This window comes from Anarhichas minor, unplaced genomic scaffold (genome assembly GCF_050575085.1).
Source record: "Anarhichas minor isolate MPS153535 unplaced genomic scaffold, ASM5057508v1 ptg000007l, whole genome shotgun sequence".
Lineage (NCBI taxonomy): Eukaryota > Metazoa > Chordata > Actinopteri > Perciformes > Anarhichadidae > Anarhichas > Anarhichas minor.
Window position 1 is genome coordinate 21879748 of NW_027466453.1, and position 23715 is coordinate 21903462.

The window sequence follows — 23715 nt, forward strand, 5'->3', positions numbered from 1 at the left end:
CATGGCTCCCCGCGAATGCTTAATCAGGTGCGGGGCGGGGCGGGGAGGCGGGCACCGGGAGAAAGGGATTTCTGCTGGGATGAAATCAATGCGCCTTCTCTGCGGTTCACCGGCTGGGCTTCTGGGCACCAGCCAAGCCGAGGCCTGGGAAGATGCACGAGTCAGCAGAAAAAGAAAAAGGCACCCGCTGTATGAGAGCAGTCACGCGGCGAGATGCGCTGCTGTCTGTGCATATGGAGGCACGCGTGGGGCTGTAGTGTTCGCTCACGACGTTAAATATTTTGCAGACGTCGATGCAAATGCACATTCAGACACCACCGTGCACTCAATTAGTCACTCTGACCGAAATAATGAAGCCGCTGCCGGATAATGTCGTTACCCAAATGCAACAGCTGTCCGAGTTTGTTTGACGATGAAATCAAACCTGATGAACGGAATTACAGGAAGCAGTACAATCTTTACGTTTCACAAGTCGCTGTTTGGATCCACGACTTAAAGGAACATTTCGCTAAATGTTTCTTAGTGAGCACGGTCCTGTAATTGTGGTGAGGTTGCCAGGTTTGGTTCCATTGAGGCCAAAACAAAAACCTGTACCTGGCGGCCCATACCAGCTGGAGGCCGAGTGTTGCGTGTTGTTTTTACATGTGCGCTGTGTGTACGGATGAAGCTAATGTCTCCGCTCTGACTTCCAGTCTTTATGCTAAGCTAGGCTAAGCACATCCTGGTTTCAGCTACCTACCTAACAACTCAGTGTTTTCAGCTGGATGCACTTGTTTACCAAAAGTTAAAGTGCATTGTGTGTAATTGCCACTTCACAGAGCTGCATTGCTGTATACAATAATGTTATTTGATGTAATGTGTAAGCAGCGTTTTATAATCGTTTGTGAAATGCTTCAGGCAGAAATACAACATCTCTCTCTGAAGTCTATCTAATAGAAGAATACAGTCCAGTGGTGGAATGTGCAAGAACTCGAGTACTTTACATGCTCTGCTACTTTAGAACTACTCCTCTACGTCTCAGAGGGAAATATTGTCATTTCTAATGACTGTTCAAATGACAGTTTCTCATCCCCTTCCTGTGCAGTGAAAACCACGTCTCTCCAGATGTGTTGATGATGAATGTTTGTGATGAACTGAAGGATGAAGTGTTTCCTCTACGTGTTGATGAAATCCTCCTTCAGCTAAATAAACTGTTTAAGAAGCGTCTTGGATCAGATGTTAAATGCATCGTCACAAAGCTGAGAACAGCTGTTTGTTCTCTTTAGAGATACGAGGTTCTCACAGGACAGAGACGCTACAAACATCTTATAGAATATGATGCATTGATGGAGATTAAACTAACCAACAGGATATAAAGGAGTTAAAAACATGCAACATACACATTAATGCAGCCGGAATATTAATCAGATATAATAGAAAAACACTGACAGGAAACATTTTACTGCAAAATCCTCCAGCTGATAATACTTTTACTATTAAATACTTTTACTATTAAATACTTTTACTATTACTCAAATAAGATTGTGAATGCATAACTTTTATTTGTGCTGGTGTTCTTTCGCAGTGTGTTCTTTTACTCGAGTCAAAGGATTTGAATAATTCTTGACTAATAAACTCTGTATCTTGTTTCTGAATGAATGTGTTTAGTGTATTCTGCAGTGGTTCAAATGATCTACCGGTTGTTATTGTATCAGTATAACTCTCTCTCACACACACACACACACACACACACACACACACACACACACACACAAACACAAACTCGACCTCTTTACTGCAGTGTGTATTTTAACAGGAGCTCCGTTCTTCCGTCTGTCCGCAGGGTTCTTCAGCACCTGTGGCAGCAGCAGTCGAGTCGAGTGACCCAGCTTCAGCCCGACCGGCTTTACCTGTACATGGAGACCCCCAGCTGGTCAGGTCAGCCTCTCCACAGACCCCTTTAAACCCCTCGTGTCCGTGTGCTGTGCACCGTCCGTCCTGTGCTGTACGTTTGTTTTCTCCGGGCTGAGTTCATCTGGGTTGTTGAGGTTCATACTACCTGAACGCAGGCTGGGAATCAGAATTTGTTCAATTTTCTATGAGATTCCAGGAAATATCGAGTAGAGAATCCATCAGAAAAGTTACATTTTTTGGGACCCAGTGCTTCTTGAAAACCAGGTGTAGATATAATATGAAGCATAATCTGCAACTGGGTGGATTATTTTTTCCTTAGTCTGACTCAAAAACCTATTTTCTTGCAGAGAAGTTTAATTTTTCCAGAGCAGCCAACGTGATTAAGTTTGAAATCCCATAAAAGGAAACCAGTTGTGTGTTTGTGCAGTGAGGTGTCGACTGAGTTCACGTTGATATTTGAGTGTAGAAGAGATCCGTCGATGCCTACATTTAGATAAATCTAGAATATTCAGGACATTTTTCTACGGCCACTGCAGGATAAAGGAATACAGATTGTTGGGATTCAGGTGGTGAACTTGCTTTTAGTGTTTTCTGTGCTCTTCATGTCCGCATGTTTTGGACATCAAGTCAATCGAATACGTTGTTTTCAGTCGCCTTCCAGAAGGACTTGTATATCTGTTCTGATCTGACGCCTCTTTCGACGGGATAAGATTACAAAATGATTCATATCAGCTGATTTTCAACTGCTATAGTTGATGTTTGGTTAGGTTTAAACACAAACATGACATAATTAGGGTTGGGGACATGTCATAGTTTGGGTTGAAGAAACTACTTTATGAAGGTAAGATGAAAAAGGAAACCCGTGTTCGCTGCACGTTGTCTCCCGTACTGAAAGGTTTTTGCTGACCTCCAGCGATTAAACTCCTCACCACTCGGCAGTGGTGTAGAGGTGTACTTCAGGATGTGTCCGTACACCGTGACGTCACTGGCGGTGGTGGTTTTGTGGAGGCTGAAATCTTCCCCACCGAGAGAAGGCCGGAGAGCACGCTCCACTGTTTTACAGTAGAGTTGCTTCTTAATAAATCTACCCTAAACTGGTTTACAATTAAAATGTATTTAATCCTACTGAAGCTTATACAATTACAGAATGAAGTACACTACTAACAGAATATATAATATATGATCCGCGCGGTAAAGCTATTCACTCGCGACTCACAGATGTTTCCAGGCTCAGAGCCGAGGAGAAAGAGAGTGAATTCCTTTCCAGCACTTCCTCTTACAGTTTGAAATCCCCTCCCTTTTGTCCATCTTAATTCCTATTGGCTAATTTCGGTTGCCTCCTCCTGGCGTCAGGCTTCCGAAAACCCTCGCGCGGGCACAACCTGCAAATGTCTGTCTAGAAGTCTGACTTTCCCTTGGCTATTCTTCACAGTTTAATACATTCAATGACTGTCTTTTATGGCTTAACACTTCTATGATAAACATTCTATATAAAGATAAGGATTTGCAACTTTTGGCAAAAACTTCACAAACAGATATAAAGGTGCTACTAAGATACACTTCTAACTACAAATCACTTCTACAATTATGAATCTTCTAATTATGTATTCCAAAACACTTCTAATTATGATTTCTTAATTATGAATCATTAAACACTTCTATTATGATTTCTTAAAACACTTCTAAACCCAAATTTCCTACAGTTTCGGGTGCAACCGGGCAGCTATGTTGGGTGCAACAGGGTTGAAACGTGAAAAGATGCTGTTCAGTCTGATACAGACTCATTTACACACAATGTCATCAAAAATAAGCGTGCACATGTTGGCGACGTCAGTGTCATTTCCCCCCCAGACGCGTTAGCAAGCTTTAAACGTTGAATCAAAAGAGTTACAGCGTCAACATGTCTGGTTGTTTCCTGTTCGGTTTTCAGGATCGATGTTCCAACAGCGAACTACAGAATTCAGTCAGGATCACGACCGCTTCAGACGGGTGTTTCAGTTTAACTAGTGACCATGTTAACTGGTGACTTTCAGCCGAATGGCTCGTAGTAACTTAATGGTTGGTGTCGATGGTGAACACAGATGAGTGTGTGTTTAAAATTGATTGAAGGCTTCTACGAGGACATGTTCTGTTGGTGTTTTTCTACAGCTGCCGTCACTACGAGCAACCACGGACGCATTTGGCTGAACACCAGTTAACACGGTCACTGGTTTAACCGAAACACCGGCTGGCTGCCAGCTGTTAAACATGATGACCACCACTGGACTGTTTGTAGCTCCATTTTGAAAGTGAATGAAGTCAAACCTGTGAGTCTCTTCATGCTGTTTGACGTTCTGTTCATGAACTCAGAGAGTTGATCTTCTAGTGACTTGTAGTTCCGAATGTGTCTCCGGTGTAACGTTACATGTTTCTCCACCAAATACATGTTTACATCTGGACATGAGCTCATGTGTTCTACACACTCACTAACAGCACACGGGTCTGGAAAGTCAACTTGTTTAGGTTGCATTCTCCATCTCCGGTGGTTAACGTCCTTCATAGCTGACAGGATATTGCAGTCCTCCGTACCTCCATTGCCGAACTGTACGCACACTCATGTATGTACGTCATCATTGTTTCCAAACTGTAAAAGGGTATTTTAAGTTCCTCTTTGAAGTCACACCATTGGACGACCCGTCCGTCCACCAATCCAACGCTCTTGCTCCACAGAGATCGCTGTCAGTTGAGCGTAATTGTTATCTGTTTTAGAGGCATTTCAACAACTGATGCTGTTTTTCTTGGACGGGGCGTTCTGGTTTGGTGTGACCGCCTTCTGGAGAGGATTTCATCTCCACTCACACACATTTTGAAAGTGAGACTCGCACCTCCGGCACGGCTATTTTGCGCGGTCCTCTTCTCACCCGGGGCCTCACTCGAGAAGCCAAGCGCTCAGGAGTTTGAGGAAAAAACCCGTCTTCACGCCCTACTCGCCGTGGAATGCGCCCTCGCTGTAATAAAGCCTGTATGTATGCACGCCTTACTCTCCCCCTATTCGGCCATATTGTGCTAATGTGTGCTGGTTAAGTAGCGGAAGACTAGAGAGAGACTCTTATCCATATGCCTGAGAGCCCAGGAGCCGGCGTGATCTCTCCCCAGACGGAGTCCTCTGCCTCCCCGCCCATCCTCCGTGGAGCCATATAGCAGGTGGCAGTGAGGATCAATGGGCCTCCGCCATTACCTCCTCTCCACTTCACATCTCCAGCCTCATCTCCAGGGGGGGCCCGCGGGGCACGCGGCGCATCTAGCTGCAGCACACCGGGAGAAATAGGGACGTTTTCCATTAGTCTAATTGCTCGGTTATAGTTCTATATTATTGCCGTGATCACCACTGTGGCTTGGTAATGATGGACCTCCCGTGCCCCCACGTATAGCTGGTGGGTGTTATGTCTCCCCCGTCACCATCCATTGAAACTGCACTCGCAGTGGGTGTAGGAGGAGAGAGCGAAACTTAACGCTGAGAAGAAAACAGGAGGATAAACAACCCAAAAAAAGAAAAAGAGAGCGAGAGAGAGAGAGAGAGAGAGCACTTCAAATGTTTTGATGTAAGAGTTTAATCAAATAGCCTCAGCTATTTACATTCTCAACAGGTGCAGCATTCGGCTGATTTATGGAATAAACACTGGAGTTCTAGTGCTTGTTCATTTGCCTCTGCTAAAAACTGGCAATATGGGGCTAATTTGCAATAATTTGCTGCTGCTGTGGCCACTGGTTAGGAATGTTTATATAATCACGATATAATAAGAAAAATGAAAATGAGTTTTTCACGCAGCTCAGGCCCTGTCAAACACAGCTCATGGACTCGCTAAATGATAATTACATTCCTCAAGCGCCGTATTACATTTCTCTCCTCTTACGTGGACTTTGTTCGTGGTAAACGGGGGGGAGTAGTATTTTCATTTAAAGGCGATATGACCCGGTATTATTATTCCCACATCTGAGCTTCCCTTCAGTACAGAAGGTTTCCCCCATCAGCGACTACACCTCCAAGTCCTCCATCAGTCGGCAGATGAGGTGAGGATTATAATGAATTCATTTACCCTCAAAGACTCTGCCTTTCTTCTCTCTGTTTATATTAAAACCATTTGCATAACGCCGTCTCTCGTGATCGAGACATTGGAGAAAGCGTTAGCTTCAGCTGCGCCGCACTAATCGGCGCCTGGATATCTCACAGCTCTCCCTACAGGTCAGCACATAAAGGCTGCTTCCTGTTTCTGGATTTCCTCTCGTGCGGTCGGATTGCTGCTGATTATCTCGCCTCTTATTCCTTAAGAAGGAGAAAATCCTTGGCCCTGTTGTTTTATTTATTATTTTTTACAGGTATGGGTATTGATCTTTGCCTGTGCTGCAGGGTGGGGTGGGGGGGGGGGGGGGGGGGGCATGTTCACTGTTGTAGCAGAGCTTATTAAACAAATAGGCCAGAGAACAAGGCCACAATCGCTTTGAATCATGAAGGAGGTTGCCCGTCTTAAAGCACCACTGTATCAAATATGAAACGCTCCACTAACAAGGTGTGTAATCTATTTTAATCAGATCATATTTTATGAAACTAGGGGGAGGTTGAACTTAAGTAAGAGAGAAAGATGGAGATACTTGGAGGGGGGGGGGGGGGGGGGGCGGTTGGGGGATTGTAGTTTGAAATTGGATGTGACGGCCGGGGACCATGACTTGATTTTACATGCATGGCTTTATAATGAAGCCACGCCGAATGGTCAGTTATGGTTAAGTTTCGGGGGAGCTGGAGCCTTTGCTGTAATGGGAGGCTAATTCAGGGCCCATGACGCCGTGACAAGCCGCAGAGCAGAGCTGGAATATGGATGTACGTCGGAGGCTCTGGGGCAGGAGGCAAATTGCCGGGTAGCCTGAGTGTACAACGGGGTCAACAGCAGCGTACACAGGCGGCGTCATGAACACACTCCAAACACACTCACCTGCTAACCCGCTCAAAGCGGAGTGACTTCACGTTGTCATCGCAAACTCAGAGCCATGATCCTTTTTATATTTCTTTTTTTACCCCGGCTGGGTTCATAGGCTAGTTTTCAATCATGTTTTTTTTTTTTCTTGTGGGCATAAATTGTTTCAGATCCTGTGACACTAGACTCTGTTATGAATATATGAATATATATGTATAGACACTCTGAAGACCGTAGGAAGCTCCAGCAGTCAGACGAGGTAATGGATAGAGTTATTATACACTGCTCTGGGAGGCAACACTTGTTGGCCTGGGTTTTTTAATAATCATAAGAAAACATTAAGCTCCAAGTTTCTGCCCACTAAAAAATACGTTCAATTTGAGTTTGAACTTAATGTCGACGGAGACAGTTTATCTACAGAACCTCCGGGAAAAAAACTCCTCTGTTGTAAATAATCCAAGAGAAATAATAAATACATTTGCCCAGATCTCAGGGAAAACAGCACCAGAGAAGCAGCAGTAGTAGTAGTAGTATAGTTTCTGTTGCTCTGCTGCCATGGTAAGTATTGGCGGTATTAATAGATGGAGATATTAGTCACTGCTCTGGGAAGCACCACTTAGAGAAGAGCTTCCTGTGGATGAGGCCAGAGAAATTCCTCAGACATCAGTCGCTGTAACGTCACTAAAAGAAAGCATTTCACCTCGACCACACGTGTCATGTGTACTCCCTGCTTGTCCTGCTTTGTTGTGGTGAATTCTCCAGATTTCTACATTTCTTTTTGGGGGGGGGGGGGGGGGGGCTTGAGTGTTTCCGAGGCCAACCCGCCACCACCTCCGTGGTGATGAGGCAAAAGGGAGGAGGAGGAGCAGAGGGGGGCGCCTGCGTCTTTAAAAGCTAGATGGAGTGAGGGAGCGGGGCGGACGGGTGGCTGGCAGGATTGTGCTGACGGCAGGGCTTTGGTTCAGAGCATGCCCATTAGAGGGAGCCATAAATCCTGGGCTCTCTGGGCCGGGCTGTGTCAGCAGTCCACTGAATGAATTGATTTTAAACGCCACTGAAAAAAAAAAGAGAAAGTGCACGACAGAGAGAGGGAGAGAGAGAGAGGGAGGGAGTGACTATTTAATTCAGCCTCCGCCAGAGGCCCACACCCCGTTCCACCCCGCTTCTCAGTCCGGGACTGTGGTCGGGAAAACAAAGGGGGGGGGGGAGGGAAGTCTAGAAGCACTGAAACTGTCACCAGCAGCGAGCCCGAGGCTACGCGGCACCCACGCGTTTGATTTAAACACGAGGTAAACACACAAAACCAAATACATAATCTCAAATTCCATACTGCATTTGTTCTCTTCCACCCCTCTAATTTCTCCCTCTCAGCCCTCTGCTTTTATATCTCCACCAGAGAAATGAGACATATCGTAAAGAAAAAAGAGGCGCAGCTGCATTTGAAATTCAAATGTGTTGGATTTTGAAATTGATGTATGTGTTTATTCATTTACGAGCAGCATCCATGTGTGCATGCATTTATATATTATCAGCAGCGATGAAGCGCTGCATAGGGAGCTCGTGGCCCATCTTCTCTCCCCCTCGTCTGTGTTTCTTCCTCGAGCTGCAACAAATATGTCTACGAACAGACACGCGGTAAATTGTGCATGAGGACCAGTTTCAGGCGGTCACGCTGTTTTTTTAATTTATTTAGTATTTTTCCTGTAAACACGTTTAGTGTGTGTACTAACTTTGTGTTTGTCACACTGTGACATCCCTCTGTGTACCTGTTGGAGTGTCTTCAGGCGTCGTGGTGGTGCAGTGTTTGTACAGCGGTGCAGAGAGCAGCGTGAGAGAGGCTGCAGGGCCCGGCTGAGGACGCCGCACAGAAGCCTGCAGTGCAGCTGGAATACAGGGAGAGTTCAGTGCATGTTGATACGTGCAAAATCACAGATGAATAACATTGAACACCTTTAACAGTTCTGTCCACGGTAATGTAGAAGAAGGGACTATATCTGATAGATCTTATTTCACTGTTGGACTGCCAGACTGCTTCAAAGGCGTAAACACGCTGTATCTGTGTTTACGCTGACATGATGTCAGGGACGTACAGAGGGTGTTAGAGGGCACAAATTCATAAAAGGCCGTATTTGCAAATATTTAAATTTGACAAGAATGACTACTTTTGGACAAATGATGTTAAACTATATATCTATCTATTTCAACACAGGACCAGAGGCGTACATTTCATTTCAGCTTTGGTGGAAATCTTTTTATTTATGTAAAGTAAAACACAAAATGCATGTAGTATAGTGACAGTATAGTGACAGTATAGAAATGTATGAATATGAGCGGGTCAAATATTTGATCTCCCGTAGATGAACATTTCTCATGTTGTCTCTGTTGAGTCAAAACATATTGATTCACTTTTAAATCCTCTTTTTGTTTAAAACCACTTTAAATGTGCAGCTGTTCACCTCAACGATACATTCATTTATTTAGACTTTCATCTGTACACCCTGGCCTTTAATAGCTCGTATGTGTTTCTGCTCACGTGCAACACGTGCTGCACATTAGGAAACATATCTGTGAGAAGTTCAGAATAAAGTCATAATGTTTCAGCTGCTGTGCGCTGCTTTTTTGTTGGAGGTGGAAAACCAAAACAAACGCACAAATGTCACAAATATGTGGCTTATTGTCCACACAAACACTAACTTCCCCACCTCCACCTGTGACAAAGTGTGTGCCTAAATTCATGCGCATTGCGTGCACTTTGGCGTGCTATGCGTTCTTCATGGTAGAAAGGCTGGATGTCCTCTCGGTGCTCACCGCTGCAGCAGGAACCCGGAGGGAGGGAGGTTAGAGGGCATCGTCTCTCCACCTGCCAGCATAACGTCCACCAGCACCTGAGAGATAGATCCCATAGCACTCTGGCTTGTTTCCTGTCTCTCGGCAGAGGTGGTGATCATTTTCTGTTGGTTCATCACTGTGAGGGACCTGTCATGTCTTCACACGGACTAATTTCAATCATTAGTAACCAGACGGCCACCTCAATAAAAAGGGTATGCTTTAGGGCGGGGCTTACTGTGATTGGCAGGTCTCTGCCATGGGTCACTCCTCCGCATTCCAAATATGGTCGCTTCCGTTCAACGGTTGCAAAATAGCCAAGATGGTGACAGCGAAATTGCCGAACTCGAGGCTGCAAAAGTCCACAAAGCAATAAGTGTCGATGTTAGTAACACAAGAATATTGATCACCTTTAAATGCTGTGACTCCTTTTGTTGCTTTGTAATGAGAGAATAATAGTTAGCCTGGAATCATCTAAAAACATCTGTGACAAATCTGTTTTTCAACATGAACTGATATGAAGGAGGAGGGGTTTGTGTGTGTGTGTGTGTGTGTGTGTGTGTGTGTGTGTGTGTGGAGGGGGGGGGGCAGCGTCCTCTCTGGCTCATTACGCTGTTTAAAGAGCCGGCGCCTCCGAATCACCTGCCCGGCTCCACGCTTCAGACGAGCTCAGCCACCAGGGATCATACATCAACTTCTCCATCAGTCCCCCCGGCTTCACTTCTTATATTCGCTCCCAAACTGGTCCCGTACGGGCCGGCGGGTAGCATCGGATAGCATCGCATGTTGAATACTGATGTCACGCCTGCTACAAAAAGAATAATAAATTAGTTACAAAGCAGCCTCGTGTTGTTCTGAATGCGATCGTGAGTTTAATCGAACGCTTCCAGTGGACTCGCAGCAGCCCAGGCTCGGTTCACGGCCTCAACACTCCCGCCGCGTGGCTCCTCTGCATGTAGAAACGTGCACTTTCTTATTCCTAATGGCCCACGGGCTGCGGCACGAGGAGGACTCGCCGTGAAGATTGCGAGGATATTTCACTTTGAAAAATGGCAAAGCACACAGGACTAAGGGCTTGATTACAAGGAGTGGGTCTCGCAGCCTCTACATCTTCCTCCCTCATTTCAATTATGGCTGACTTGGAGGCACGGCTGCTGCCATCGTCCTCGAATAAAACTAAAATATGATAAAGCTGGAATATCAGGCCCGGGGACCGCTCCGCGCCGCGAGCCATGTAAGGCGCAGATACTCGCCACGTAATTACAACATTTGCCAATAGTTTCTTTTGACGGGAGGGTGAATGTGGATATGAGTGAAAGGGGAGGAGGGGAAGGCATGAGGAGCCTTCACGACACATGATAAAAAACACATTTCATCCCCACCTCCCTATGGATAGCGAGAGACATGCCTGCCACTGCTCCCCCCCATAAGGAAGTGCAGGAATGGCGGTGTTATTTTTAAGTTGCTAGATCATTACTCATGTGTGAGATGCATGAGCTCAGAGAGAGGATATGCTGTCAGAACAGAGAGCACGGGGAGCACCAACAAGAGCTCGTCTGTTCCAGCTGTATGTTCCGTGGACAAAAAAATAAATCCCGTGTTTGAAACAAAGCCGTGTGGAATGGCTTCACCACAAAAACCCAGGCGGCTGTAAGCACATGTTGTATTTTGTGGCGGAGGACGGAGAAATGTTCTTCTTCATGCAGCTCATGTTTGCCCTTTTCAAACGCTGACCTTCGCGACCTCCTGCAGATGGAGGCCATGCGAGATGTGGCCGGTTTCTCACCATGACGCCCCCCAACAAGGTGGATCTCCTGCCGTGCCCAGATCCCCCCCACACCCCCGGTGGCAGCCTCGTCCGGGGCCTCCTTTACGTCACTGTTAATAACGGTCCGGCCCACTCACCGCTCCGAGGGGGAAAGCCCCGTCAGCGTGGCGCCGACTCTGCTGCTACACTGGGAGCAAGGTTGAGAAACGAAAAAAAACGCGAACTGACAAAGAGGATTTGCGACGGATGTAATCCATCTCAGCACATTCTTTAAATTTAACCGTTAATTGCTTGGAGAGCAGTCTTGGTTCGAGCACTTTGTTTTTGTCGAGCCACAGCTGATCAGACAAACACTTTAGCAAATAAATGGAGCAAAAACACATATGTTTGTGGAACGTGTGTTTTGGGAGCTGACATGTCGACTCTCGGTAGAGTGATGTTGGTATTATCTCTTTTTAAGTCCTCTCTCGTGACAGTGAGGGGCTCCACAAGAACAGCGCCAGGGTGGCCGTTAAAAAGAAGCCTTAGCTCGTTGTCAGATGGAAATACTAATTAAAATTAAAGAAAGACAGTCTGTGATTTTTGTTTTGAAGTTATGCACCACACAGAACAAGAAGTCATGCTTTCTTTTTTCCCCAGATTTTCGAAATATATTACTTGTTATTGTGTAGACTGAAGTACATAATATATCTGATCTTGCTCATTAAATGTGAAACACAACATTTTCTCCAGGAATCCCCGGAGCCCTTCAGATGAAGAATGTCAGGCTCCTTGTTGTGTTTTTTGTTTTTTTTTATGTTCTAATTTATTTTTTCTCGGACAGTTGAAGTAGCCCCAGCACCTGCTTTCAAAGTGACGGGGGGGGGGGGGGGTGTTTTGCAGAGGGAAGAGCCTCTGCAGCACAAATCAAGAAGGGCTTCCGCCCCCTTCCACTGGTCACAGTGTGGGGGATTCGATCAGAAGTCTGCCCTGTGACCTGCTCTCAAAGAAAACAAACAGCCAGCAGAGTCTCCACAGACCAGAAGCCATCAGAGGAGGGCGGCTCGTGCGCGAGAGCTAAACACTGGCACCTCTGTGAAAGCTTCCATCATGGAAAAAATTGTTAGTTGTCGCAGTGGAGAGTGACTAGCATGGCGGTACATTGATACATTGATGCAGTGAGCGCCTCGGACAGTGCAGTAAAAAGTGCTGAGGTTGGAATTAAGCTGTTATCTCTGGCATGTATCACTAGGGAGGCAAGGAGCAGTGGTGCAAAGGCAGCAGCCTGTTTGCTTTACTGTTATTGCCTCTGCACGTCCTTCCTCGTCGGACTCTCCTCGTGTCGGGGCATTTCAAACGCAACTTTTAAGTTTGTTCATCTTTCATGTTTGGGAAACTATCTCTCCTGTTTTAGAGAACATCATCATCATCAGTTTTCTCTTATTTTTTTGGTGGTAAACTTCATTAACAGAGCTGCGTGTGGCATTTTAACATCAATAAAACATCACCGCCTCAACTTGATGAAATCAGCGTATTTACCAGAAACACACAAGACCGTCACTGAGGAACTTGGCTGCGTAGACTAGTGCTGCATTCTACATGTGAAGACCTCATTACCCTTCATTTCTTATTAGCTTGTTTGTTTCTGTTTTTAGAAACTGGGTCAAAGTTTTTGTACAAACGTATTCGTGCGAGTTTTAAATAGCTGCGAACATGTAGCGTATGGTTCCATGCGTGCATGCACAAACACACGCACACACGAGGAGGTGTGTCTTAAGTGTAGGGGGCGGGGCTAACCTACAACCAATAAACCAATAAGGAACTCTCTGCTGAGACCAGTGATGCCTCCCACAAGATTTCTACGAGACACGGTTCATGAGTTTGGTCATGGTCGGTGAATCTGCTTCAAAGTTTGTTACAGGCCACACCCCCACAAACACACACACACACACACACACACACACACACACACACACACTTGACCTCCATGATACATTTCAGCCTCCTAGGGAACAAACTGTCCACCAAACTGTGGGGTTTTTGTGGCCCAACAGTGAGCTGTGGAGTTGCTGGTCACAGGTAAAAATGAAAAAAAAAAAAGTTTTGGTGAGACTTTTTTAGGGCGACTGCTGTATAATCAGCAGCTCATTAGTGTTTTGTCCCCATTTTTGTCCTGGTATCACGAGGACCTAATTCACCGTAGAGTGTTTGTGCAGCAGGAAACAAAGCAGATTTGCATTGAGGTCAATACAGCATGTTAACATCAGCTTTAACCAATGTCCTCCTTTCACAACATTTGTGTTTATTTTGGTAAAACTCTAAAAGCCCGATGAGAGGAGCCTTATTTTTGTTCTTACCATGAAATCTCATAATAGTTGCCTTTTATTTACCTCAAGCAGAGAGAAGCAGGCCTTTTGGGAACAGGCTAATACCAGAGACGGGCCTTTATTACTAACACCCTGGTTTACGCTTCATGCAGACTGTAGCGATGCAAAGTTTACACGCTGTCTTGATAATCTCAGTATTTCCACAGCACTCCATCAGGGCCAGAAACCCATGTCAAATTCACCTCTCAGAAATATTGCTTTCATTCAATACATTTTTCCCGATCACATGTTTTATTGTTCAGCTACTGTCAGTGAGCTTCAACAAGATGTCTTCCAACGGCTCAATAGCATCATGCGACCTTCCCACTGTTAAGATACCAGAGTTTAGTTCTTGTTGACGTTGTCTTACCGTATCAGCGATGATTAAAAGACAAAAGGCAAAGTGGCATTGATACATTATTAGTGAATAACACTCAATGTTCTCTGTTGTTCTATTGGAAATGAGCTGACCGTTATATCTCACAACACAGTCTCACGGCAGGTCAGTAGTAATGGAATGCAGTTGACTGGTTTTGGGTACATGGACAAGAATTGTGGCCTTTATTGTGGAATTGACTGCATGGCCTTTATTTGTCGGTTAACAGCGAGAGGGCGCTCTTCTCTCAGTGCAAGCGGAGAGTCAATAGTCCGTCCCCCGTTGTCTGATCGATCAATTTATCTCTATTCAGTTCTCATCTTCCATAAAGAACAACAAGAAACTTTCTCTGAAGAAGCAAACAACACCAGGAAGTATCGTGGCGCTAACTTTTAAAAGCACCAACACAAACACTTTCCGTGGCATGAGCTAGGGCCTCTAATGGTCTCATTTGTATACAGGTGAGGTAAACAAATGTATCACAATTAATTTGACAATGATGTATTAATGTTCAAAATGCTGCACAATGCACCTTTAAAAAACCTCTTTCAATGCATATTATCATAAAGTAGACAGTGAGTAATGCCCCCGAAGGCACAACAATTGGTTGATGTGACAGAGCGAGATAATGACCAGAATCAACAGATTGGTCTTCAGAGATGGAGCAGAGATACCGATCCTTCAAAGAATCTGGACCCTCTGCCTTTTTTTTCAGATTTCCTCCCAAACATGAAGGGCATTATGTTTTCTGGATCCCGAGATAAGTTTGCTCGTTAAAAGTTCAGGACGCTCGTCCGTCATATTTGTCTTCCTCCGGCGCAGTGAGTGAGGGGAACATAGGTGGAGGTGCTGGTTCTGTCATGCCGCGCTGACACCCCCCGTGAGTAATCTGGCGCATGATAAACAGAGGGTCGAAGTGTCACGGGAACACCTCAGCGACTGGCACAAGGGTAATTACTCTTCCTGCGTGGGTGCAACTCAACATTTTTGAACCTTTTCTTTCTCCAATCATACTTGATGGATTGAGTGGAAGAGGGCGATCATCTGGTTCTTAGCAGGCTCAGTGAGCGTGGTAGGCCTCCGCTGATTAATGATATCTGCTGCAAGTCACCAAAAGCGGAAATTAAGTATTTCTGTTTAAATGTAACATTTGTCTCCTTTGCTGGTGTTGAGAAAGGCATTTGTCAAAATCCCCGGGCTTTAGAGAAAGGTGGATTTCCTTTGGGAGCATGCTGGGAATTACTCCCTACTTTCACATTAATGGCATTCACTGTTCCTATTTTATACCTCGAATCTACTCTTCACCCTTTCACCTTTAAGACGTATTCTGAATACGGGAGCGTTCCTGAGCCGCGTGACAGTTTCAGATTAAGCGCGTCGTAGATTTATTTTCTTTTTCCAGAAAGTACGAGGGATGACCTTGGCCATATGAGAGGAAGTTATTCCTGATGGCATCTCTGTCTGGTGGCGGGCATGCCGGGGGAGGGGGGGGGGGGGGGGTGGGGGTGTACTGGTGGTTTCACTGGTTGAGTTGGGTTACCGTTTTTTTTTCCCGATGGCAAGCCCCTGTGCCGCGCTGGCACAGAACAGACTCCGGCTCCTGAGGAGACGAATGGTTACAGGGGCCTGGCCATCGTCCAGTGCTGCCCCAGCCACTGCCTCTCCCGTCGCTGGGATATCATTACCTCCAATGTGTTACATCAGACTCGCTTGGTCAGGCTCTGAAACAGTCAATACTCCACAATTTAGAAAATCAGCCAAGTTTGCAGAAACAAAGAGGCAATATCGGAAATAAAGACGGATATATAATCTGACGCCAGGCTTTTTTTTTTCATGCCGGGTGAATTATTTGTTGTCTGGAAGGTGGGGACGCGGAGGAGGGGGGGGGGGCATGGGGGGGGGGCAGGGAGCCAGGGATCTGTCAGGGGTGAGAGGAGGTGGTCAAACGGTCTGAATAAACGTGCAAATCACAGCAACCCGAACCGCTGACCCTCCCCGTCTCATACAAGCAGCCTCTACTTTTTCCATCAATGGAAATCTAATTGCTTGAAAAGCGATCAATGGAAACTAAATTGGTTTTGTGTGGAAGCGCGCATGGAATAAGCTCTGAGCTGTTTTAATGCGCGTTGGTTTTGCATCTTAAATCACGGTAATATTTGGAGTGCCCCCCCCCCCCCTCTCTGGAGGGGGTAAAGTTTGGTAGTGCGGAGGAGGAGGAGGAGGAGGCACTCAATCAAGCTACTAATAAAAATCAGCGGCTTAATTGTTTTTCCAAACTCATAAATCGTCCGACTTAATGGGTTAATATTAAGATTCCTACGAGGACGGCGGGGCGCTTGTTTCGGAGCGGCCGGGAGCTCCTCGCTGTGGAGCTGCGACCACTGATAACCCTCTAGTGATCTGATATGACTAATCCCCTCTAATCCTTAATACACTCCTTAACATGCTCCTAAGTGACAGCAGTCGATATGGGTGCACTTCTCTGTCTTATCGCTGATCTCTTTGTCTTTGTACGCTCTCCGCAGTGAAATTCGCTCCCTCTCCTACTCATCCTTCTGACTCCGCCGATGGCTGGCACATCTACGCCGCACGTTTTAGCTTCTTGATAAGCAAAAGAAGAAAGGATTGATCAAAGTTTGGAAATTGCACCTACTTATGGGGGCTACAGAAGGGCCTCGCAGAGAGTGAGGAGGCTTGTGGGGTTTAGGTTTTTCGTCTTTTCTTCTACCGCAGTATCAGAATCTGCTGCTTCCCTCCCATCTTGTCATTCCCGGCGGACGGCTAGATGGACTGCACAGGAGGCCGGGATGTGGCTGGTGCCCGCCGATCGTGTAGCCTTACCCAGGAAAGAACAGTCCCAGCAGAGTAATTTATTGACAGCATTGAGATGTGTTTCTGGCCAGGTGCTTCTCTCAGCCATCCCTCAGGTGCTTATCTATCAGCTATCAGTGCAGACAGAGCACAGACCCAGGTTGTATTTCTGTCTGCTATTGTAATTACATTGTAATTGATCCGAGGGTGTGCTGGGCAGTGCCCGTGCAGTAACTCTGCAAGAAGCTTTCTTTTTCTCTCGTTATCTGGAGAAGTGCTACAGCATCGTCGCGAGCTTCTGATGGTTTTCTTTTTACAACCTGCTTGTTGTCGGACCGAAGTCCTCCTGTAAAAAAGCATAAAAGCAAAAGATAAAAGATGTGATTACATGGGAGACGGAAATAAACTTAAAAGTCAAGAATGCATTTTCATTGAGAGGAATAACATGAACAAGCAAAAGAAACCTCGGGACGCACCGATCTGGTTTATACAGATATCGATACCAAGAACTGATGTGATACCAGTGTTTGATGAACAATCTGTACTCCTCACTGTGTGGATCTGTTGTCACTGAGGCACCATCAGACTTGACTTAAACATAAGCGTTCCAGTTCATAGCGCCACGCTGCAAACTAACGATTCATTTCATTATCAATTAATCCGATTTCTCGACTAATAGTTTGGTCTGTAAAATGCCGTAAAATAGTGAAACACGTCCATTTTAGGTTCCCAAAGTCCAAGTTGATGACTTTAAACATCTTGTTTAGGCAAAACCCCAAAGATATTCACATTAATAAGACATTAAATAGAGAAAAGCAGGTCATCTCCAAATATGAGAGGCCGAAAACATTGAAAAATTACGATAAATCTATACTAACAATAGTTGGCGATTAACTTCTCGACTTACCAATGCAGCTCTAATATAATGTACATAAACAGAGAGTTGGATTATATCGGTATTGATGCATCCCTAAAAACACACGTACAAAACAAATGTTGATTTGCTGCCGTTTGCACATTTGTAATCATTTAAAAGAGAGAAACCTCGGAGAGACAGAAATGCCGACATGTCAATATCTGCTTCATTGGAATGAATGTTGATCCTGTAAATCTCTTCAGCATGTGTGCCGTCGCTCTCGCCGACAACAAACAGAGCGCTTTTGTGTATCATTCCAATCACGCATATTAACCAGCCCTCGCCGCCCATCAATCTTCCCGCCGCCATTTTGTAACTGATGCCGAAATGATGTTACAAATGATGTTTGAAAATATCCCCGCGCCGCCCTGCATCAGCAGTCTGAGAGGCCTATCAGATGTTCTCCGCACACATCTGTGAGCCGCGTTCACCTCCGGGAAATTAGCAATCAACCTTTTACCAGCCAACACCTGTACGAGGAACACAACACCCCCCCCCCCCCCCCCCCCCCCCCCCCACATCCAGCCGCTCGTAATGTCAGGTCACGCGCTCCGCACGCCCCGTTTGTGTTGAAAATGTTATTGTTGTGTTGATAGTAATTTCACATTCTTAATCAGTGTCGCGGCGTGTGATTTGCATATCGGCTCCTTCTGTGCAATGACAACAGCCTGGAAGCGGCGCGGGGCCGCTCGCCGAAGGCGGCGTTGGTCCGTGCTGCTGCAGCTCTTGAAGCTCTTGTGCAGTCTAATGTAAGTATGCACGCTCTCCCTCATGATCCCTCATTTATCATTTTGACACTGGCTACTTTTTTGAAGTGGAGAAAAATGTTGCAGTCAGCTCTTCCTTTGGTCTCGGGAAAAAAAAAAAAAAAATGTGCGAATGAGCGCGCCGATGTTGTGTGCGCGCGTTTTTCCCCCCCCCGACTGCTTGTGGAAGATAGAGAAGAAGGTGTGTGTGTGTGTGTGTGTGTGCATTGTTGCGTGTTTGCGTACATGCATCAGTATGATTAAGGAGCATGGGAACAAGGCACTGGCTATTTACTGCTGATAAACCAGAGTGTGCATATGTTGTTGTGTTCTCCATTTCCTGGGCTGCTTGTTATTCTCCTTCTGATGCTCCATCTATCCTGCTTTATGTAAGACAAATTGTATCCTATTTTAAGAAGCGCTTTGACCTGATACAGGAACCAAAGTGTTTCAAAACTGTTTTTTTTTTTTTTCGAGCACCATTTTTTTCGCCCACTCAAGTTAACTTTCATGCGACCGCCCAATGTCAGCGAGGCACCTCTCCGTCCAATTACGACAGAGAAACAGTGTTTAGCAGAACTCCTGACATTTACCTGAGCTCGGACTAATATCCGGTTAAATTGCATCAATAGATATCTGAACAGGTATCCGTATTGATCGCCACGCAGTCGATGGCTGACATTATGATCCTTCTTACAGTGCGCTGGTGGAGAGCCTCTGATAAACAGTCGGATCCATCTAGCTGCACAGAGGGATAATGTTACTTGGCTTTTTCTGTGTGTATGTGTGTGTATATGTCTGCACGTGTGTGTGTGCATGTGTGTGTGTGTGTGTTGGGAGTGTGTCATGGCAGGTTACAAATGAGTTTGTTTGTGCTCTGGCCGCAGAAACCTTTTATGCCCCGGGCTGTGTGTGTTGTGTGGGTGGGTCTTGGTGAATGTGATAGAGACTAAGGATTTGTGTGTGTGTGTGTGTGGGTGTGTGTGTGTGTGTGTGACCGCCCAAATAGCTTTATATGAGTGGGATGGTTATGAGTTTGAGATGCCTTTTTAGTATTTTGCCTGTTGTTACCACCCTAAGCCATACAGTTTCCCGTCCACTTGGTTTCGATCCCCGTGCTCGCGCTGAGGTCAAGCAGGTGACCTATTGGTAAAAGTGCCTGCGTGCCAATAAATGCCGAGCAGTATTAATCACATAGGGGCCCTCACTCTGTGGAGAGGTCAATGCTTTAAAGGGCACCCAGAGAGCTGCCTAAGACTGAAATACAGCCGGGGCATCTTTCCGGTTGAATGTACCAAAAGTTTTATTAGTTCCCCCAATGAGGTCAGTCTGCCCTGCATAAATGAAATCTGTCGATATCCCATTAAAGGCTTTTGGAACTTGATTGTGAGGCATCTGTCGGATGCATATTTCATTCTAAATTTAGTTAGCTGGCTGTAAGTAATGCATGCATTACCAGCAGCTTATTTCCCAGCGTACACGGCTGCAGAACATCTGTTTTTTTCTATTAAGTGACAGATGAAATATTCATCTGAAAAGCAGATCTGGTGCGAGTCAATCAGCTGACAGACCGCAGTGACAGCTGCTGTGAAAGCAACACCGGCATGTCAGGTGTCCGCCTCGATACATCTGATCACGACATCAACGCGCACCGTAGATCGGGGGGGGGGGGGGGGGGGGTCCGCTGGATGAAATGGACTGTTTTATTAACCGGGTCGATCTGAGCCGGTAATTGGAGAGCAGGTACAGTCGGAGTGTTGAGTGTTGGTTTGGTCACATCCTGGGATTCACCTCAGTGCTGCAGTTCAGCCTGAAGCTGCAGGTTCACTCAGTCGAGCTCAACCCAAGACTCCAAGCTGCGGCTGCCTCAACGAAGGCATTCATTTATTCATTCGTATGTTTTGTAGGCCAACAAGTGAGCACATTTGTTTTTACGGGCCGTGGCTCTAGGAAGTCTTTGAACAGATGTTTGTCCTCCTCTGTCATACGATCATAACAGCAAAGTAAAGTACATTATGAGTAAATAAGGATTGCAAGTTTGAAGAAAATCTGACTGCTCGCTTCTTACCACGGCTCAAGCCTGACGGCCCGGCGACGTGAAAGGGCCCAAGAGGTTCGGTGGGGGGGATTGCGGATATTTCTCAGAAGCTTCGAAGCCCAAAAAAGTGGTACCCGGGACAACAAAGCACGGGGCCATGCGATGGTGAGGATAGCCGATGTCTCGATGAATTGTAGCGCACTGGTTTCAGAAAGAACCATGCAGGATCAAAATCCACATCATGACGTGGTTGGGTAATGGGAGTAAGAAAGACACCGCTGGGCAGCATTTCCAGAGTAATCTGTCGGCTCAAAGTTAAACGTACGTACCAGATGTGCACAATCAACAGAATGTATCCTCCACATTCTCTTCCTCTCTGAAAGTAGTAAACACAAGCAAGCTCTATCTGTGCTCGGTGCACTGACCCTCAGACAGCGCATGTGATGGATTCAGATTAATTCCTAAATACACCGTCCACATATTGAACGTATCAATCCACTCGATGAATTCATTGAACAAACGGAGATCCATACTGTGCAATCATTGCCCTCTAAATAGCCCCTGTGAATACTTGAAAAGCTAATTGTATGTCAATACCTCGAATGGCATTGACGTGCGGCATTTGAAGAATTCGGTATTTGGCTCGGTTGCCAGGTGACGGGCACTAGACCTTGGCTGCAGGCGGCTGCACTGAGCGTTTCTCATCATCTGCAGTAATGAGCATCGCCGTGTTTATTTCTCAGATGATGTGAAATGTTGGGATCTCAAACAATAACGGCGTCTGCATTTCAGCGTTAATAAATCATCGCGTATGACAATCGTCGGGATACTTCTCAAAGTGACACCACTTCCACGGGCGTCGCAGCCTCTTCGTTGCTCGTTAATGTTGTGTGACAGCAGCATGTGTACAGCAGGAAAATGGCTTTATTGCGATACGATACAAAAGCCATATTAGCTCAGGGCTCAGAAACAGTCAACTAGCAACACATTCACAATTTGATTAGAAGGCAGGAATTGGATTAAGAGCTGCTATACGTCCATGTTACCTGTTTATATGTTCGGTTTGTTAAATACACAGAGTGCAGCGGCAACATTCCCCGTTTGAAACGATGTAATGTGACTCATGCATCAACATTCTGTTGAGACAATAAGAGACGTCAACTCCAGATGCACCCAGATGTGCTAAATGATGAATCCCACTTGATCATAAATTGGAGGCGAGTTGTTCACTGTATAGATACATGTATATATAGAATGCTATGTAAGGGCAGGTGCTGTGCTGTGTGCAGGTACTCTGGCAGCAGACCAAGAATTGGAGAGATTGCACCAATAAAAAGCTGTAAGAAGAAGAAGTTCAGCAGAATTGAAATCGAGGTTCTGTTAAATAAACTAAAAGTAAACATGTGATGTTAGAGGAAAAGCAGAGAGGAAACTATTCCTTGGTCAGACTTCTCTCTAGAAATGTTCTCTGACCTAAACGAAGAGCGAAAGTGAGAGGAACAACGTTTGGTGAATCAAAGGATACGAACTAAATTATGATCAAATGTGTTTGCATATCGCTTCCTCTCTGAGGCCAAGGCTGCAAAACCCTCTTTACCCTGAAAACATGCATCCACAGGACACAGCAAACGTTGATTCAACACAACGGCAGTCTGCACATCCAGTATATGTGTGTTCCAGATTGGATTACTGTGTGAGAACATTTCGTAATTATTGAAAAATACTCAATCCTTTACACCAAAAACGCAGCTGCGGCTTAACTTCTGTTGTTATCCGTCCCTTTTGTGATCCTTCTAACTAACAGGTGAAATAATTATTGTCAAAATACCATTTTAAATGTAATATCGTCGTTCGACTCAGCTGCTCCTCGTCCATTGTGGAGCTTTAAAAGCGAGCGACGGGAATAAATAGAAACCAGGAAACAAAATGCGCAAACACGGATATTTGAATTGTTCAAACCTTTGTGTTTTTTGAGAACGAATATTCAAACTTCGTCTTTTCAAAGATGTTCGTGGCCAACACGTCATGTTCTAGGAAACATCTTTGATCCCCCGCAGTTGCAAATATCAGTCAAAATCATTTGAATTCAACATTTCTTTCAGCCGAGTGGTGAGTCCAGCTCAGAGGTGCGGCTCAGTTCTGCGTTACCGTTCTGACCCACATGCTGCATCGGCGGCGTCCATTGTTGGGCGTTCCACCGTCCGTCCCTGCACACCGTCCTCTCTCCTGAGCTAAAGACGCTTGGACATTAGCATACACAGGTTGTCACGGGTAAATGAATGACAAGACTTTCATCTCCGTACGTGTCAGCCTCGCTTAGCGGTGACACGGTTCAATGTGCCCGCAAAGTGCCACTTTGGTCGCCGGTGGAACCGGCGCACGATTGAAGCACTGCCCCGCGAAGATGACTTAATAAATAGAATAATTTCACCATCAATATTATCCCAGCTTTGTGGCAATGTCAACAGAGAGCAAGAAAACAACCAATCTATATCTGTTATGAACGTTTGCCATCCTCCCAGTGTTGTGTGCAGCCATTTAAACCACAATAAAAGATGGAGGTATGTCTTTGTTTTTGTCACACAGAGGAAGAGTTGATTTTGTGTGTTTTCGTTGCTCGGCTTTTGTGTTTGGCAGTAAATTTCTCTCCTCTGCTGCGTTTTCCTCACATTTGAGTTACGACGCTGTCGGTCACGGTGAGCTTTTTATTATTCGCCGCATGCGGGATGCACGTATATTCTTTTACAGGTTTGTACAGATATGGTTGCTGAACTCAATTACTGTACATAATCTCAACCCTGACAGTTAAAGGGATGTCAATTAGCTTTTGTTGGGGATATTTAATGCTCATTAAAGAATTAAATGTGCGAAGGCTCACTTTGCGGAGACATTTAAAACATGAATATTTAATGAGACCTGTCTCGTCTGTCCTGATGACTGTAACTAGTTCTGCCAGCAGCTGCTCTACATCTCTCAAAGCCAGCCCGCCATCCAGTCCCAAAAACGTCTGACACGCCGTCCTCAAAATGGATGACATCTTGATTCCC

At 45.6% G+C, this 23715-nt stretch overlaps 1 protein-coding gene across 1 annotated transcript in view; it reads left to right on the forward strand.

Annotated features, from left to right (window-relative positions):
- Nucleotides 1–1857: 1857 nt before the first annotated feature.
- Nucleotides 1858–23715, forward strand: part of LOC142945189 (RNA binding protein fox-1 homolog 3-like) — a 190071-nt gene continuing 168213 nt past the window's right edge. Inside the window, exon 1 of the mRNA XM_076086611.1 lies at nt 1858–1917. Coding sequence (XP_075942726.1) covers nt 1896–1917 — 22 coding nt within the window. The 5' untranslated portion in view covers nt 1858–1895. The remainder of the gene's footprint in view (nt 1918–23715) is intronic.